At 40.9% G+C, this 19,710-nt stretch overlaps 2 protein-coding genes across 3 annotated transcripts in view; one reads left to right on the plus strand and one right to left on the minus strand.

The window, feature by feature from the left end:
* Positions 1 to 5,911: 5,911 nt before the first annotated feature.
* Positions 5,912 to 7,405, minus strand: LOC108125475 (uncharacterized). The gene is made up of 4 exons (XM_017241687.3): positions 6,991 to 7,405; positions 6,668 to 6,921; positions 6,312 to 6,607; positions 5,912 to 6,255 (listed from the first exon to the last, which is right to left on the minus strand). The coding sequence occupies exons 1-4, from the start codon at positions 7,285 to 7,287 to the stop codon at positions 6,047 to 6,049; spliced, it is 1,056 nt and encodes a 351-aa protein (XP_017097176.2). The 5' UTR covers positions 7,288 to 7,405; the 3' UTR covers positions 5,912 to 6,046.
* A 1,212-nt stretch (positions 7,406 to 8,617) lies between these two features.
* The window catches only part of beat-Ib (beaten path Ib), a 33,884-nt gene continuing 22,791 nt past the window's right edge, over positions 8,618 to 19,710 (plus strand). Inside the window, exon 1 of one of the 2 annotated variants that reach the window (XM_070277312.1) lies at positions 8,618 to 9,274. In XM_070277312.1, coding sequence (XP_070133413.1) covers positions 9,205 to 9,274 — 70 coding nt within the window. In that variant the 5' untranslated portion in view covers positions 8,618 to 9,204. The remainder of the gene's footprint in view (positions 9,275 to 19,710) is intronic. The other variant, XM_017241690.3, reaches the window with a different exon arrangement.

A 19,710-nucleotide genomic window follows, 5' to 3' on the forward strand; every position in this document is an offset into this window, starting at 1 on the left:
CATAGACACATTCTAGGAAGGAGTGGGGATAGCGTGGTATAAAGAGGCGGCTGGAAATGGCTCCCTGGTTGATCTTTTGCCGGGTAGGCAGCACACGCGCTCCTTATGCAAATGAGCGGCAATGCGCAAGGACAAGGGGCCGAGCTCAAGTGTTAAGGGTCGCACAGCTTAAGTTTAATTAGACACAGGACTTGTGATTTATTTGATTGTCGCCTCGGCAATAGTGGCACAATGGTTCTGGGTCAGCCTCCGGTCCCCAGCCCCCACCACGCCTTTAAGTTCTGCGCCCAAATAGTTTCCAAACTTTAAATCAATAAATATGAGTTGGAGGCGGATTTCGCAAGTATTACTTTGGGAAAGTGGCATACCATAAATTGTGTGCGGTTCCTTTGAGTATTTCTGATGCCATCACAGGCAGGCAGCGATTTGGCAAATTGAAAATATTTGAGAAAAGATTAAACCGATAAAGTATGACCCCTAACCCGAATGTTCTAAATTTCATTAAAATCATTAAACTTCGAGTTGTTTAAATCCCGAATTTAAATTCGCTGGCGTGGTCGCTTTCTCGAAATTCTATTTGAGAAAGTTTCAAACTTTTATTTATGTTGGCAATTGCACTTCATGTCGGATGCATATTTGGGCCACTGAAGCAAGTTCGCCCAGCGGTGGAACATGAATAATAATATCTGTCAGTCGAGTGGCGGAGGCTACTTCTCTTTGTCTGCCCGGGTCTGCTTTTACACCTGATTCGTTACGCAACTTTGGTCGGGTAATTTTGCAGCTGCAACTGGAAGGTGGGGAATTCAGGAGGGGCGGTTGGCCTGCATCACTCAAGGATTCGGTGGAGCGTTGAAAAGTGAGCAACAGTGGAAGTCGCGGCAGCGGAATGCGCAATATGTCCGAGGGGGAAGCTGGAGGAAAAATTCTGACCTCGGTCGGCTAGTTGGCTTCGTCCTTAGTCCTGGATTTCACTTCTTGCTGCTCCTGGCGGCTCCACAGAAACTTGTCACTAGCACTCAGTGGCCGACAGGCGGCGTGCAGCTTGCAGCTTCTTCTGCTGCCACTGACAGCCGCATTTATTTATGCCCAAGTGTCCTTTTTGGCCGGGACAGATGAACCTGGCTTTCAACTCCAGTCAGTAGCAGCCATGTATAAGCCGAGCATTCATTAGGAAGTTATTTTCCATTAGCCAGCAGCTAGCGAATGCAAAATTTCAATATGGAAATATTTGCAAACACGAACCAAACAAAACTTTGAAAGCTAAATTAATCATTGGAGAGGGGCCCTGAGCACTCTCGTGTGTTTTAACAAATATTTAATTATACCTAAAATAAAAGTTTAGCTTTTACCGTCAAGCCAACATATCTAGTAAATGAATCATGGCGGAAAAAAGTTTACCCGACCAGCAATAACACTATTATATAGTTGAAATTTTTATAAATTGTTTATTTTAATCCTTAAACTCTTCTGCATTGATAAGCTTCTGACTTTCTGCCGAGACTACCACTAGGAAAATAAAATACAAATTTCTTCGTTTACAATACAAATTATAAATAACGATTTATCATGGCCTGCAGTGGCTGTTGCATTTGCCAATTGCCCACCTGAATGCGTTCTAGAGTGCCTTCACATCCTGGAGAGGAGGAATTGCCCTGGCTAAGGACAAAATCCCAGCGCTGGATTTGCCCGGCTGCTGAAAATAAATTGCCAATGGCAACGAGAGTTTAGCTTCCACTGAGCCAACTTACCTTTTGTCGTCTGCTTGTTGGATTTCTTATTTTTTGCCAGTCAGACATACATTAGTTGTGTGTGCTGCAGTCGATTTGGAAAATATTTCCGCAATGCATCTGGCCGGAAGTTTTTCCGATCCCCGTTTCCCGTTCCCTAGTTTCCCGTTGGCCTTTCCTGCAATCCTGTTTTCCTTTAAGTTACCAAAAACTTCGTTACCAAAAATAATATTTAAATAGCTCAGCCTTAGTGCAGGAATGGGAGTTTCGAAACGAACTGGAACATAAACTCGGCACATTTACCGCTAATCGCTTCCCCACAGACGCATTAACAATTTATCTTGCCTTATTTTATGCGAAAAGTTTTTCGCCTGCCACGCCCATGTAACCGCATCTTTCACCTTCTGCCTGCGAAATCGAATCCCAAAAAAGAAAACATTTGAATTGAAAATCGTGCTGAGGCCAACAAAAAAAGAAAAATATCAACGGCATGCGCATAATTTGAGCACACACTGGCACAGGCATCGCTTTCCACTGGGAAATGTGAGTACGTGAATGCGAGAATATGGGAAGGGATTGGATAAGGCATTCGGATATTTGGATATTGTGTCTGGCCTCTCCAAGTGACTGTGTGTGCATGTTTAGGTAGACCTTTGGGGATTCCGATAAGAGAAATGTATATTTTTCGGAGGTCTTTGGTTCGAGAGGAGAAAAGTTCGATCTAGGTACGCTTTGTTGTCTTGAGTGCCAGAGGGAGTCCTGGCAGATAGAAAGACTTTGGAGGAATGGTTCTCAGGCCCCCTCTAGAAAGTACTTATGAAGTACACAAAGTAATTTCCATACTAAAATATAAAATGAAACAAATACTGAGTATGACTATTTTATGTTAGGGAATCTGTACTTGCAATATCAGCTCCAGTTGTTGGCACTTATCGGACATATTGCTGCATGAATCAAATGATTTGTGATTTTTTAATTGCATTTGGCTATTATTTTATTTCCTATGAAAAAACTAAAAATTTATAGAATAATAATAGAATTATAATAGAATTTTACGGATAAAGTTTCAAGCAGGAACCATCCCTGGTTTCAAGTGATCGTTCCCACAACAATAGGTGATATATTTTATAGTTCATGACAGAGCTCTTGGGGCCTACCATAATAATATATAGATATGTTGACACTAGCATCGCCAGCTCAAAATGCTGATGATTATTTTTCTGTAATTAAAATCAGTTTTAAAGCTGAGCTCATTAGTGAAAGAACATATATAAGGGGCTTCTCTCTACAGGCCATTAGAAAAAAAATGTGTAGTGTTAGATAACTATATAATTTTTTTTGAAACTATTAAATATGTGATTTTAGTACACAATGGAAATGCCCCACAATCAGAATGAGCAGTATAAATAATAAAATAGGCACAATTTCCAACAAATACCTTTTAAGCTACCTGAGATTATGTCGCATAATATGGTAAGTTCTTTGAAATCCATTTAGACCACTTATAGTCCACTGATATTTAGCAATTGAAATTTTCGCAGCTGCCAGTTGCCATGGATTCAATATTGGTTCAGTTCTGGTCTCTTCCAATCAAATCCAATAAATTCGTAAAATAAAATGTGCCAATAAATTGCTGTCCCCGCCATCCGCCATCAGCCATCCGCAAGCTGCAAAACTGAAACTAAAGTTAAATTGAATTAAAATTCAGAGCGCTTAATGTGGCACACACTCTCGCATACTCGTATACTCGCAAACTGGCACACATGGAGAGTCTTCACATGTCGCAGATTTTTCAATAAACTAAACAATTTACGAAAATTGAAGTTTATCTCAATTGTGCAGCTGTTGTTGACAACGTTCGCCATACTCAAAGCTTTGTCGCGTTCCCTTTCGGCCGAGAACTCAATTTGGCAATAAACTGGCGCTCAAAGCTCATGTCCTGCCCCTTGCCAACCCTTTGGGGTCCTCCCATCGGATCCCTATGTAGTATAAGGCACGAACCTAGTATCCTTTCCCCCTCTTTGTGAAGTGGTGCACAAATGCGCTTAGTTGCTTTATTGGTCAAGCTGTTGTGCGTGGATAAAACCCTTTTAGTGCACAATTGCTATAAATTCGCTTGGCCCATTATATTGCGAGAGGAGCTGGGGTAAGAAGCAGGGGGGGCGGCGTGGGTCGAAGGGTCGGCTATTGTCATGTGGGAAATATATACGAGCATCGAGCAGCAGTCCAAGTCGATGTCGATTGACGGAAGAGCTTATTTTAATCTCATTTGACAGCCATGAGAGAAGAAAACGGACGGGGGGCGAAAACTATTTCAAAGCGAACAGCTGTTGTTGTGCTGGCCATTTGATAAACGGACAGGGTCACAGGATGGCTGGATGACCCCCTCCCTGGCCGCTCCTGGACGTCTCGGGCATTCGCAATATTATGTCCCATGATTAAGTTTGAAATTTGCATGGATCGACCGGCCTGACACATTTTGATGACCCAAGCACTTGGTAGCTCTCAGGCCGAGCCGTTTGGTGTTAGTTTATTGTCGAATTGGGTTGCCCATTCAGTCCATTTCTGGTAGTTTTCGCACATGGCCTCGTTTTTTTGCATAATTAAGATTAGGGTTAAGGAAATGGTTCGAGGTTTTCGGGGCTGGTTTGGCCACTCGCTACGACCTCTAATTGGAATCCTTTGTGCGTTCGTTTAATGGTCAGTTTGGCAGCAAAATACTTATGTGAATGAAATTTTAGGACTCCCAAGAGTTTAAGTACGATTAGTGCGTTGATGGAAGCTGATGTGATCATTATGGAAAATTGTTTAGTCATGTGCACATGCTTTAACCATAAACGCTTTATTTTTGTGGTCATGGCGAATAGTTCTCCGATATCCAATTATAATTTAAGAAGGGATTCATAAATTAGGAGTTCAACAAAACATTGGTTAGTTTTAAAGCTAAGATAATTGGTCTTACGCAGACACTAAAAACTGATGATCCAATTGAATGTTGAATAGAAATCCCGCAAACCTTTGATTTTCCACTACCCTTCGGTTATGGGCTCAGTCCAGTCAGCCTAATTGCATTCGTCCTGTAAGGAGCTAGAAAAAATGGCTAAAAAGCCAAACAAACAGACGGAGTTCGTAGAAGACGAGCAGCAGAAGGAAAAATTCATTTGTGCCTGCGGCTCAGCTTAGATTGTAAGAGCCCGGAGGCGAAAGTTACTGGCAGGAGCAGCACCTTGGCCATCTCAGTTCGAGCCAATCCACTTCAGCACCTCGGGCTCGTGTTGCGGTTTGGTGCTTGTTAATTTTGCAGTGGAAATTGCTTTGGTATTTACTGTGCACTTGGCCAAAGGAGCATTGCGGAGATGCCTTTAAGCCCGCCTGCAATTCCCCCGAGGAGTGGCTTCACGCTATTTACCTTTAATCCTCAACCATCCTTCTAGTCCACCCATCCTTTCTACCATCGACAGCTGTTAAACATTTTCACGTGCAGTCTGGTGCTGATGCTTGATTGTGTTTGCCATCTCGACGGACTAATCAAGACAGCCACTTAATGCCACAAAGTATGCAACACGAAATTGTGTAACCCACTTATCTTTAAACTAATTTGTTCTCCAGCTTGAAGTCCTTTAGAGTCCCCTGTCCTCCACCGGCCTTATCAGCCATGGACCGCCTTCTTTATGACGGGGCATTTCATTACCAAGCCACAACGCGACCGTAAAACAATGCAGCATAAAAAGTGACCCCTACATTTCCGTCAGCGAAAGTACTTCAGGCGAATAAAACAAAAGTAACTATAATAAATGTTTGCAAATAAATTGTGAGCTGCTAAAAACGCACTCGCACAAAGGAAACTGGAATTCGTTTTCCCCAATTTTTGTTGCCTTGACATTAAAAAAAAATATTAAGCTCTTCAGAGAACGTTCTTGCGCTCGGAGGACAGAGTCTGTTTTATGTCGAGGAATTTGTGAAATTTTGTGACTGATGGCTAAGGGGAATGTCTGTCAGTGTCTAGGGGCATTTTTAATGGTCAGGGGGAAGTTGTAACTGCACGGAAGACGCTTTCCCTTAGGCTTTCTAAGTATTTTCCTCCTCATATTTGTTACCCGCAATAAATCACACAGATCACTAACTTTCAACTCACCTATAAAATCTAAATACCAGCCCAGATTTAAAAACATTAGTTTATATTGTTGCATTGTATATTATTTTGGGTGTCACTTGGATATACAGTGGACAATTTTTTTAAGAGAGGCGTAGGCCCTACAGGTTCTCTAGTTCTGGTCGATCATCCACCGAAGCGAATGTTCGTCCAGAACTATGGAGCCTTAATGGCATAAGGTATCCTCCGTCAGTTTGGGTGCGCAATAGCAATTGTATTCTCCGGTATTCGCCAAGAGTTCCTCCAGAAACTGACGCATTGTTTTCTTCTCAGCATTCCGAGTTACCAAACGTTTCTTAATCAGTCGTCTGACCAAGTCCCTACAAAATAAGGTCCTAATGTTCTCCTTATTGGCCTGCATGTTATTCCGCCGCCCTAAAGATACGAAAGAAATGTTTCTGATTCACAAATCGATTAGTTGGGGCACTTACTAGCTGCAAAGTTCTCGTAAACTTTCTTGATGTGTGGGTCTCTGATTGAATTTTCATACACCATGAAGGTACGCTGTCCGGCAGTGCAAATCTCCTTGTTTATCACTCCCTCGCCAAATATGAGGGCCTCTGCATCTGGACTCGGATATGGTGATTTGAAGTATCTCTTAGCGGATCTGAACTCTTCCCGCTTGTCGTTGATATAAGATCTCTTCGCGGCTATGGCCGCTCGCACTCGTCCATTGTGGAAGCGGTAGCCAAAGGACCAAGACAGGTCCTCAATACGATTTAGAAGACTGAAAAAGTTAAAGGTTGAGACTCTGAATCTGTATAAAACTTTAGAATGTTGAACATACGCAGACTCGCGCAAGGAATAAACACCCGGCAGCTTATTTTCATGTTTTATTCTGAAAAGATTCCTTGCCAGCTGACTAAGCATATCCTCGGCGTACTGTAGTCGCAGCATCTTCATTGCCTGGAAGTCGTGGAGGAACTGGCGCGTTTTCCAGCCACGGAAGCTGGCTTGGATCATCTGGGCCTTCGCATTATAAAATTTCATTACCCGATCTTGCAGCAGATTCTGAACTACCTCGAAGAATAGATTGCGTACCTAGGAAATGCATAAAGTAAAGAAGAATACTCAGTATTTACTTTTGATTATTTAAAATTATACTCCCACCTTGTAGCCTCGCCACCATTTAGCGATCCTGGTGGCAGCCTCGTTCTGTTCTAGGAGTTTTTGGCGGGTGAGAAATCCTCGAAAGAACCTTTGAATTGTTCTGGCCGCCTTGTAGTGCTTGTATTCCAGGAGGGCGAGGTGGATTCGCCAGGCTGGACCTCTGGGTGGTTCGAGTCTAGAGGAGGGTTCGTTTAAGGACTCCTCCATGTTCTCACATAGCAGTGACCCCTCCTCATCATACTTTTGGTACATCGACATTTTACTAATATGTCCCACCTGGGTGTATGGCAGAATCATTGAGGAACTGTGTGTGTCTTAAGTGTTTGGGTTTATTATTTTTAAGGTATTATGTTGCATTAGTGTGTTGGAGTGTTTAAATGTGACCTGTGTTGTGGCATATGGATTAATTGTATGACGGATCTTGAAAATATTGCTTTCTTACTTTTATTTGCCTAGTTTTTAAAAATAGATTTTAAGTATAATTAAAATATCTCAATCCATTACTTTTTGCCAACATTTTTTCCAACTAAATCACTTGCCAACTTATCGTGAATAATGACGGCTCAGCCAAAAATATTCGGTTATTCGATTCACTTTGAGACTCTTGGAAATGACTACCCAGTTGAACCTCCACAACTTCGGCACACATAACATGACTTGAATGGGATGGGAACACCCATCGCTTTTCGCTTTCCCGCCGTGGATGTCTCTTTATGAGACAGAACCTCCAATCAGAGGCGCAGTCAAGCTGTCAGTCAGTCAACAATGTGCGAAGAGGGGTCCTGGGTTCCTTTCAAGCGCATTTTCAGCTTAAAGGATTTACATTGAATACTGAATGCTGATACTTCATATCAGTTTAGTTTTCGTTAGGTTGCTCCCAACCAACCACCAACCAAACAAAAAAAAAAAGGTTAGGAAATGGGAAAAGAGAACGCAGGGTAGACAGAAACTCACTGCGAAAATCTTCGATTTCCATAAGTGAATTTTAGCCATGCACACAGCGTCGGCAAATCGAATCGCAGGCATGTAAAGTAGGCTGCCACCCGGGCGCCTTACACACATGTGCGCCACTGTCCCCGCCGTGGCGGTCGGAATGGTGTCATGTACGGAATGTGAAAATCGTGTTGTACAATTTCATGGCTTGGCTTGTGCCAATTTCCCATGTAAAGTCAGTCGGCTTTCACTTCCGGTGGCTCCAAAGTCTCCCGACCCCTTCTGCGGTGGGGCTGTGCGTATTTGGTTTGCTAATGGGCAACATTTGGATTTTCAAATCAGTTGGAAAATGCACTGAGCTTGTGTTTTTTTTTCGCCCCCACGCTGCCAAAATCTGCGCTCCGGAGTCGTTGCAGCTTAAAGTGTCCATCAATGATTCACTCCCAGAGGATTCTGCGGCTCCAGGGCGGTAAATCTTGGCGGGGATATTGAATTTGACGATGACAACTCCAATCGGGAAAGTGTCACACAAAAAGCCATGAGATCTGTTAATGCTTATCGACCTTTTTCGTTTATTTATAAGTTTTAATGGCCAAATGCCTTTTCTTTTTAAAAATAAAAGCTTTTCTTCTAATCTTTATTTTTCTCTAAACTCAATTTCTTTTTCAGATCGAATCAAATCACAAAACTAGTTCAGTCCTCGCCCTAGTTCAGTGAAATCATATAAAATACACAGAGTTGCAAAGTGGAGGAGGAATCGAGGAAAGCCGGAAATGAATATGCAAAAAAGGTAGAAGGGATATGAAAAATGCAAATAGCCAAATCGAGTTCAATAAGAAATGCAGCTAACCCGACCGTATTTACACAATTCGACATGCATGGCAGTGGCAGGGCATGAAGCTGGAGCAAAAATCCGAATACAAATGCGACTCACAGGGCAGATTGCTAATTGTGGCTTACTGGCAACCCAGAGGAAGAGGCAAGGACATACCCAAGGGTGGGAATAAAAAATGCATTAAGTGCAACCGCAAAACAGAGTCAAAAGAAAAAACCAATCAAGCGTCGAAAATAAAAGGAAATTGCACATACGGAGCAACTAAAAACAAAAAAACAAAGGGACGACAAAACGAGTTAGGGAATGGAAAAATTGATTTTTGTGGTCTGCAAAACGGATATTGATCGTATATGACATTAAATCGTATTTGAAGTACGGCGTGCTGTTCAATTATTAACTGATTTTTCAATAAACAAATACAATTGTGGGCAATACAATCAAACAGAATGCAACGGTCAGCGATTAAACTGCGACGACTTCTCGTCATTGCCGCTGTTTATTTAGCCAGTTTGCCAGGTGAGTGTATTTAAAACGCAATCCAAATATTGTAACAGCCCCCAATCAATCAAAAGCCTTTTTTTCATAATTTACTCTTACTTTGCAAGGCTTTAATTTGCGAGACTCAATTTACCTTAAATAATAATTGAAATTGTGGCCCCAAGGAATGGGCTTTCAAGCTGCCCACACACCCACTCACTATCCACATCATTTGCGGCTAAATTATCCTGTGGTTACCATTCCTGAAAACACCGGATATGCATCGAGCTTTTATACCCTTGCAGTGGGTTCTATAATTTTGGTCAAAACCCTATTTTTAGGGGATCCTATCACGAAAAATGGACAAAAAATCGAAAAAAATTTTGTCTCGGGATTTTGATGCAGATTCGTGGCGAATCGATCCAGAAATCATTTAAGGTACCTCGCTTGAGAATCGGTTAAGAATTGGGGAAGATATAGCAATCACTGTGGACCATATAGGGAAAAACCCCATTTTCGGGCATCCCATCACGAAAAATGGACAAAAAATTGAAAAAATATTTTGTCTCAAGATTTTGATGCAGAATGGTGGCAAATCGATCTAGAAATCCTTCGAGGTACTCCGCTTGAGAATCGGTTAAGAATTGGGCAAGATATAGCTATCACTGTGGTCCATATAGGAGAAAACCCCATTTTCGGGAATCCCATCACGAAAAATGGACAAAAAATTGAAAAAATATTTTGTCTCAGGATTTTGATGCAAATTGGTGGCGAATCAATCCAGAAATCGTTTAAGGTATTCCGCTTGAGAATCGGTTAAGAATTGGGGAAGATATAGCCATCACTGTGGACCATATAGGGAAAAACCCCATTTTCGAAAAAAACGAAAAATGGACAAAAAATCGAAAAAATATTTTGTCTCGGGATTTTAATACAGAATGGTGGCGAATCGATCCAGAAATCGTTTAAGGTACTCCGCTTGAGAATCGGTTAGGAATTGGGGAAGATATTGCCATCACTGTGGTCCATATAGGGGAAAACCCCATTTTCGGTTATCCCATCACGAAAATGGACAAAAAATTGAAAAAATATTTTATCTCACGATTTTGATACAGAATGGTGGCGAATCGATCCAGAAATCGTTTAAGGTACTCTGCTTGAGAATCAGTTAAGAATTGGGGAAGAGACAGCCATCACTGTGGACCATATAGAGAAAACCCCATTTTCGGGCATCCCATCACGAAAAATGGACAAAAAATTGAAAAAATATTTTGTCTCGGGATTTTGATGCAGATTGGTGGCGAATCAATCCAGAAATCGTTTAAGGTACTCCGCTTGAGAATCGGTTAAGAATTGGGGAAGATATAGCCATCACTGTGGACCATATAGGGGAAAACCCCATTTTCGGGCATCCCATCACGAAAAATGGACAAAAAATCTAAAAAATATTTTGTCTCAGGATTTTGATGCAGAATGGTGGCGAATCGATTCAGAAATCGTTTAAGGTACTCCGCTTGAGAATCGGTTAGAAATTGGGGAAGATATAGCCATCACTGTAGACCATATAGGGGAAAACCCCATTTTCGGGCATCCCATCACGAAAAATTGACAAAAAATCGACAAAATATTTTGTCTCAGGATTTTGATGCAGAATCGTGGCGAATCAATCCAGAAATCGTTTAAGGTACTCTGCTTGAGAATCAGTTAAGAATTGGGGAAGAGATAGCCATCACTGTGGACCATATAGGGGAAACCCCATCAGGCGCTCCCTACTATACCCGACTAATATTTTCAGTCTTAACCGCAAGGCTATATCACTTCTGCTTCGCCCGAGTTTAGCCTTTCTTTCTTGTTTTTCAATAATTTACTCGTACTTTGCAAGGCTTAAATTCTCCCATTCAATAATATTTTAAGTCTCTTCGTTTATAATAATTTAAATTGCGGCCCCGAAGAAAAGGCTTTTAAACTACGAAAAAACCCACTCACTATTCACATTATTTGCGGTTCAATTATCCTGTGGTTACCATTTCTGAAAATACCGGTTATGCATTGAGCTTTTTTGTGTGTGTTTTTTGGTAGCAACAACACAAAAATAGCATTGAACCGCAGTAGTAACACAATTCAAAGTAAAACAGAAGCGGAAAAAAATAAAAAAAAAATATACTTACATTAAATTAATTGTTTGAGATTCTTTACAAAAAACTCTTTTGACTACAAAACAAAGGGTCTTTATACAAAAAGTCTTCTCCTAGTCAAGTCATGTTAGAAAATCAGCTGACGCAGTATAACAATCGTCTTTTTAGAGTTTACAAAAGCAGATATAATTATAAAGCTTTCATTTCTTACCTCAGGATTCTTTAAGTCCAGTTGATAAAAGACTTTATTCCAATTGAAAAAGCTTTTCATGTAAATTGTGAGTTGCCTTCTACTTCGCCAGGTAATTTGCATTGGCCCATTGACTTCCATTGTTGATCGACTTTTGCTCTATTTGGGACATAATAAAGGTTCTGTTCACTTCTCTGGCAAGTGCTCTCGCCATTTATCTTTAGAAAACGCGTTTTATTAATATTTTAATATATCTGGCTCGCTGCAATTTTATGTTACATAGGGCTGTTTGTTTGTCACTTTCCCTCCGCTCTTCCCAGAGCAATATGAATCGGATTTAATTTCAGTTCTCCGGGGCCGCCAGCAGCCGCCATCTCCGTCTGACACTTCGGGCAAAATGGCTGCTGCAATGAGATGTCGCTTTGTCTGCATTTCCGGCAGCTTTAATTTCATTTCATATTCCTTTGCTGGGCGTCTTTCCCGGTCCTACCCTTATCCCTCCGTCCTTCCATTCATTGTGAGATTGGGGCATAATAAAGTTGTAAAAGAAGCGCTCATAAATCCCTAGAATTTTATATTAAAAATTGAAAAATTCGAGCAGTTCTCTAAGCCGAACTTGAAAGTTGGTCCGCAAATTGACGGAGCCCCAAAATGTAGGAAAAGCGGATGCTAGAGCAGGCAATTCATCGCAGCAACTTCCGGTTCCGGTCTCAGTGAGATCTACGCAACAGCTTGATTTTAATTCAGAGCCGTCTCTTGACTTTTGACTGGCATGTGGCCAAGTGACGTGCTCTTAACTCTGACCCCTCACCCACTTCCACCATTTTTCACCAGTCTGGGCCAAGTTAGTCATATTTCTGGGCGCAGCCCACTCGAAACAAAGAGGCAACTGCGACATGGCTTTTAAACATTCCAATCACGTTCCGCGGATCCTTCACTAGACACGCATTTCAATGGCCAACATTCAGGCGAGATTCGATTTGAGCGTGTCTGGGTGTATGAAACAAAATGTGACTACCAAACTAACACTGCGAGATGGGCCAAAAGAGTCACAACGATACGGAGACTCTTATAAATGGTTTAAAGTACAGCAATTTTTATTATGATGCATGGTTCCTAGGCCATAGTAGTAGCCCTATAACTAGGTAATATTCAGATGGGGAGATGGGTAAGGTGGAGCCAAAATCTTATTTTTGCCTACTAACCAAATGGCTTTAAAAATGAAGATCCTCATTAATGTGACTTCCTGCCTGAATAAGCTTTTGGTTTATTTCCTCAAAGCATAATCCTTATTCCTATATTAAAAACCATCATGTAGCTTTTTAGTGAAATAGATGAAGCTGCAATTTGTGCCTCGTTTCGCCAAGTGTGGCTTATTAGTTCTGATGTTTTTGCTTTGCTGCCACATGCTGGGGAATCCGCCAACGAAAGGACGACGAATGATTTTCAGCTCTAAACTTCTGACACCCACACAAACATGGACATCGCTGTCAGCCACCAACCCACACCCCACTATAGGAAATATGACCACTTTTTCTGGCCAAAAATAATATCTCAAGAACAAAACAAGATATTTAAGTTCTGATTTTTGATTTGAGTTCACATGGCCAATAGATTTAAGATTTTAAAAAAATGTGGGCGTGGCACCGCCCACTTTTTAAGAAACACATTCTAACTCAAAAACTATGCAAGATATTTAGATTTTGATTTTTGATTTGAGTTTATATGGTCAAAAGAACTCAGAAATGAAAAAATTGTGGGCGTGGCACCGCCCCCTATTTAAAAATAACATGCTAACTGTTCGGTTTTGCGCTGGTCTCACAGCTAACAGATTCACAGAGAAGGTGTTGAGGTTGCCTCCTTAAATTATGAATTTCTTCGAAAGTGCAAAAAAGGTCATATTCATATTTCACTCATTTGAAGAAAATTAAACAATCTACAACATGGACTAAATTACATTGTCCGACTCGGCCAGACTTGGTTTAAATCTCTTTTTAAAAATGTGATTTATTTCTTAAAATTTCTTTTGCTAGACTACTTATATTTTCACTTTATTAAAAAGACAACACAAGTTTTTTGGACACTTCACATACACAAACACATAATACAAACCACATTGAAAAGTATTCATTTCAAAACTTTTGATTTTGTTCATAAAATTTTCAGTATTCGCGTTTTTAAAATGGCACCAAAAAATCGTAAATTCTAAGCTCATGTAAATGTTAACATCAACAGCTGTTTTTAACAGCTGATTTCTTCGCAGTGGCGCCATCTATGAAAATTTCTGGTATGCAACATTAAAAATTAATCTATTTTGAATGATATGCAGTTAAAATTATTTTAATCTTTCAACTTTCAAAAAATGGTTTTTGGCCAGAAAAAGTGGTCAAATTTCCTATAGTGCACCCGCACACCCACACATACTCAGTGCCACGTAAACACACTTGTTGTTGTGACACGCACGCGATGCATGCGGCGGCTGCCGGAAATGCCAAGCTCAACTGTTGGCATGTTGATGTTGACGCTTTGCCACCAACACAGGACACCCCCAAAGGCCACCCCCTTTTGGGTGGCAGCACCACCCACCAGGCACCACCCGTTTAGCTGACATTTTTGCCAGCGTAATCACGATTAAACTGTCAACGGCATACTAATTAGATTTTTATTTTTATTGCGCCATGACAACGCCGCGTGACGTTGCCGCCTCCTCTGTACCGCTTCTCATCCGGGTCCTGCAACGAAAAGGTCCTTCCCGCCACCATCGTGTGGGGGGGGGGTCCTGCTTAGCGCTCTGTTTTATACCCTCGCAAGAGTATAATAAATTCAGTTAGAGTCCCGCGGTGCAGAAAATTTCGGTATCGCCCTGCAATGTTCTTCGGAATTGGCAAGCCGCAAATTGGCCATGAACCTTTATTATTTTTGAAATTATTAATCCTTATTTGTATTTAATAAGCTTTTATATAAAAATTATAATATATACTTCACCTTATTATTTTTTAAACACATTTTTATTAAAATTTTTGATAGAAATCATTCTACCAAAAGATTCATGTTTTAAAAGTGAAAGATTTATTGAAAGATTATTTATTTCTTGTTAATAATTATATGATAGGGTATTTACCGATTCGCCTATTAATCCGTACTCTTTTGTTATTTTTTTATTTTGTGTTGTCGCTTGCTTGGAGCGCGTGTTTCGCATGACCAAGTCGTGTTGCAGACCATCAGGGCGGTTGGCGGTCGGAGGACTGACCCAAACGGGGTCAGGGGCCACGACGAGCAGAGGGAAGCCAGCGAACGGGACCGAATCAGGACCCTAAGCCAGGCATTTTGTGGCGCCTGCTACTTTTGTGATTTATGTCTTATCATATTTGTGAATATTATTGTTATTGATGGCATTCAATATTAAGTGAACGAGGAAGAACGAGCCACGGCTATTGATTGATTGAAAGATTGAGCATAGCGTATCCGTAATTGATTTAAAATGTGTGACGGTCCTTGGTGAATACAAAGCAGCTATGAAGTCTTAATCGTTAAAAGTTAGACATGGAATATTTAAAAATATTTGAATAGGGCGACTACATGGAAATATTTTACCATTTAGAGCCAGACTCATTTAAATACAATAAATTCTAGTTTCCGCATGGCGTATCACATGTACTTGCAGAAATTATGAATAAGCTCGCTGGCTTTTCTCTAGTCCTTTATACTCTTCGCGAGGGAATTTCTTTTAAGACACTAGACTGTATTTACTAAAGCATAATCCTAATAACTTGAGTTAGCAGATAATATTGAATTTTGAGCCTTGGAAGATTGGTCAAGTTAATAGGCTTTGACGTGGATTTAAAATGTTCTGAATGCTATAATCTTTAAATTCTTAAATCCAATCTTATTACAGAGCATATACCCTTCGGTTTCGCCTGCAGCTTGTTTTTCCTTCCGAGTTTTCCCGCCCTCATTCACCATTTTTTTAAGGGCAACGCCTTCTTTTAAGGGAAATGTTTTGTTTGGTTTGTTTGTTAGGGGCTATTATTTCCAAGCTGTTGAATGCGTCATCAAGAAATCCCCCAAGCAGAGTTCCAAGTTTAAGCTTTTCACCTGTGTAAGGTAGCCCAACCTGCTCGGTCCCTTCGCTCTCCCTTGTCCTGGCCATTCCTCGACGCCTTTCCTTTGTTATTATTTTTTTTAGATTTATTTTCATTAAGTCCTCGTACAGGAAGTGGAATGTTTTCTTGTTGTTTCGGGGCTGTGGGCGGTACTGGGCCAGTTTCCTTGTTGTTTCACTGGTCCAAGTGCTAATGCGACCTGACAATAAGAGTGTGGCATGGCTGGGAAAAACAATGCCAAAAATCTGCATGAAAAACAAAATAAAAATGGGTTAAATTTAATGAAAGTGCGCAAATTATATGGAGCGCCGAACAATTGCAGACATTATTCCTATAGTTTTCTGTTCTGTTATTAAATTTTTTTTGCAAGCTTCCTTAAACTGCCAATTAAAAATACGCAAATATTGTTCTTGATTACTGTTGACTGTTGAAAAATAAAAGGTTTGGGCAGCACTTCCACTGATTATGTGGGATATGTGAATAAAAACCTACTTCCTATATAGGTTTCTGTCATTCCTCGAAAGACACAATCCTGAACAGCAATAAAATTTGATATATGTTAATATTTAAGAGGTTTCCCTTCATGTATTTATTTATGTTGATTTCTGATGAATGTGCGGGAAATTTGCGTTGAAGCACGGCAAAGTTTCTCCATATGCGCCACATTCCCAAATGAATTCTGTGTTGGCTGGAAAATCATCATTATGGTCATCATCGCAGTCATTATTAGCGTGACGTCATGTGTGGCCAACATGACGCATGAAAATTAATATATACACATCCTGGAATACATTTTTGGAGCGATCTGTCGAACAAAGCCATAGAACGTGTTTCGTGGAATTCGCATTGCATATTCATAGCTGTGGAAATATCTTGAATAATGCTAATTTCATTTGACGCCGCTTGCTAATGTTTTCAAGCGCTTTAAGCCTGGCCAATTTAACACTCGGAAACACTTAAGCTGCCTCAAATATGATTTAATTTTTGGTTTGAAAGAGGTTTGAAAGGAAATGATAAATACTAATTAAATTCAACAGGACAAGCTTAGACTGATGTATATATCCTGAGCTTTCTTATAGTCAGCTTAAAAGTAAACTGGAAATATATATGTACAAACTTTTTCAATAAGTCATCTTAGCAAAGACCTAAAGTCTCGGCACATTAAATTCACTTAAAAAATCGACGTTACTCAGTTAACTTTTACAAAAGAGTCCGAGGGACTTACAAAAAATAAAGGGTCTGTCCTTTCGAATTCCACAGTCGTTTCCCGTCCTTTTCCTTCATTTTTTTTGTATTTTTTTTTTATGATTTCACACGACGAACGCACTTGGCGAACATTAAATAAACCCGCAAAACGCATTTATCAAATTTTCCTCTATATAAATGTTTTTTTTTCTCCCTTGGACTATGACTGTGTAATATTTACCTCCATTACGCTGGTACGGTGTATTTTTGAAACATTTCTAAAACGGCAGGTGGGCGGCAGTCGACAGGTAACAGCAAGGGAGATTCCTGAAAGTGGCAGGTGGGCAGCGAAATGCGCGCCTAATGACAGCGATGAAGATGCCAAAATGATAAATAGCAACAAAAACAATGAAAATGCGGCCAGAATAGACCTGGCCAGAATCGAAAAAAAAAAACAGTAAAAGCAGGAAAATGTGTTTGGTCATTAGGACTTTAAAGCAACACTGAGAATAAGGTTTATAATTTTAACTATTTTGATTTCTTAAATGAAAAGAGAACATTTAATATTTTCTATCTGATATAAAAATGATCCCTTCGCTGAAACCCAAATACGATAAGTTGTAATTTATCACGAGAGTTTCCTGTCAGATGGTTATCATTTGTACTGGCGCACTTTAAATGTCAATTAGTTGTCAAACGCTTCCATCCAAGGACGAAAAAAGAAGTGGGACCCAGACGGAGAAAAAGTTTTGCCCATTGGGCTCTGGGCAAGAACACAATGTCGAAATAATAATAATTTATAACTATCAATGTCATAAGTTCATGACATGCTCATCAATCAATGCATTAGACAGCTCGACAACATCGTCCGCATCGTGGGCGGCGGCTGAGTGAAAGCCATTCAAATCGAACTTTTGTCCGAAGGACTTTTCTCTGCCTGTGCCTCTGCCTTAGCCTCTGCGGAAACTTTCCCCGGGTTGGCTCATGATTTTGCATACTTTGATGACGACTCCACGATTTCCAGGCAACAATTGACAGCAATTGCGTGCCCCTTACCGATTTGGCGCCTTCGAGTGTTTGGCAAACTTGTCGAAATGTTGCCGAGAAATTATTTTCCAGGAACACGAAAAACTTTTAAGAGCTACACGAAATGGGGTGTCTATCGGGACTTGAATTCAATCGAAAGATAGTTGATTGAATTGTTTACTAATTGGACTTTATTTTCCATATTTACAAGTGCAATTTTAAACTAGTGATGTTTTTAATGGAGTTGTGTTTCTATGCTCATGATTATCCATTACTTTTTAAACAAAGGTTTCCCATGTTGGTGTTGTGGGTGTTTGTTTTCTGGTTTGCCGACCTCTAGTTAAGCTTACTCAGGTTTAAGCCACAATTCTCAGGTGTTTTCGCAGTAAATTTCTTTTTCACTTTGCCACAGCTTTTCCATTTGTGCATACGACGTATTCCTTGGGAATTTTCCTGTTTGGCTTTTGTTTCGTTAGTATTTTGCCTTTATTGTTTTTATGCATTCCCATTCGTCTGGCATTGCCCCTCGGGTCGATTTTTCCGGTTTTCCCTCTGTTTTTCTGCTGAAGCTTGCCGTTTTTCCATAGCTTATTCAAATTGAGTCAATTTTTGTTAAATTTCCGTTCTCCTCGCCTTGGCTTCGACGGCATCTCCGGCTCGACTGCTCCACGGCTCCATGGCTACACGGCTCCTCCTGTTTGCGAAATGGCTTACGAGCTCCGACACACTGCTCCGAGATCGCCTTCGGGTTGGCCTTAATCCCGGCCAGGAGGGGCATGGACAACAGCAAGGCCAACGGCGAAACGGAATGTTTCGGCACAGAAAGCCAATTTAAAAATGCCAACAATGATTTATGCTCGCCATCTTCGTCCGGTTTTCCCTTTTCGCCGGTAGTTCCGTGACACGTGGTGGAAAATAATTTAAATAGCCGCTTCATGCGGCTTTAATTTATGCAATTAACCCATATGCCTGCCCTGGAAGTCCCGGGCGCGATATAACTAATAAAACTAAATGACTTAATGTCCCCACGCTCCAGCGATGGCAAAGGTCATATTATGCGCCGAAACAAAAACAACATGTGCCGGGCGCCGGGCCAGGCTTAAGCCAGTGGTAACGTCTCTATTTATATTTTAACCGACGGAGGTTCGCCGGCAAAAAGTCATTGACTTCCGGCTGTAAAAGCCGGAGCGACAGTGTGTGTGTTAACAACATTTGCTGCAAAGGGCGCAATTAAAGTACACGAGCCACGGACACGGCAGCAACAAACAGCGGCAACATAAATGACAAAAACAACTGAGGAAAAAGGATTGTATCCTGATGAATCCGCCATACTCTTACAACATAATTATGAATACAGTTTACTGGTGGCTATAGAATATTCGACATATTCCTCAAAATTTGAGGCCTTTCCTTCTCATAAAAAGCAATTATTGATCAACTAAAACCGTAAATAGTAAAAATTTGATCAGTAATCAGTGATCACATATACCCTCCCATCCTTGAAAAGTTTCTAGCCATCACCGATTAACTCTAACGAACACCAGCTACTACAATGGCGGTGCTAGACGCGAGTAGACTCGGGGTATTCCTGGTGTCCTAGAGTCCCGACGTCCTGCGGACATACATACATAGTTACTTGTTGGCTGGCAATTGCTAGTTGCTCGTTGGGGTGCGAGTGGCAGTTGCAAAAAGCCATTATAAGCATATGTGCTGGGCCAGGAAGTCAAGGATGGCCTGCGGTTTACCTCCTTCTTTCGCACTTGCTCCTGAAGTGCTTCCGCCTTTCGAGGAAGGGGAAGGATGCGGGACTGCCATTAAAGCCAGTTTGCTGACGGC

This window comes from Drosophila bipectinata, chromosome 2L (assembly GCF_030179905.1).
Source record: "Drosophila bipectinata strain 14024-0381.07 chromosome 2L, DbipHiC1v2, whole genome shotgun sequence".
NCBI classification, from domain to species: domain Eukaryota; kingdom Metazoa; phylum Arthropoda; class Insecta; order Diptera; family Drosophilidae; genus Drosophila; species Drosophila bipectinata.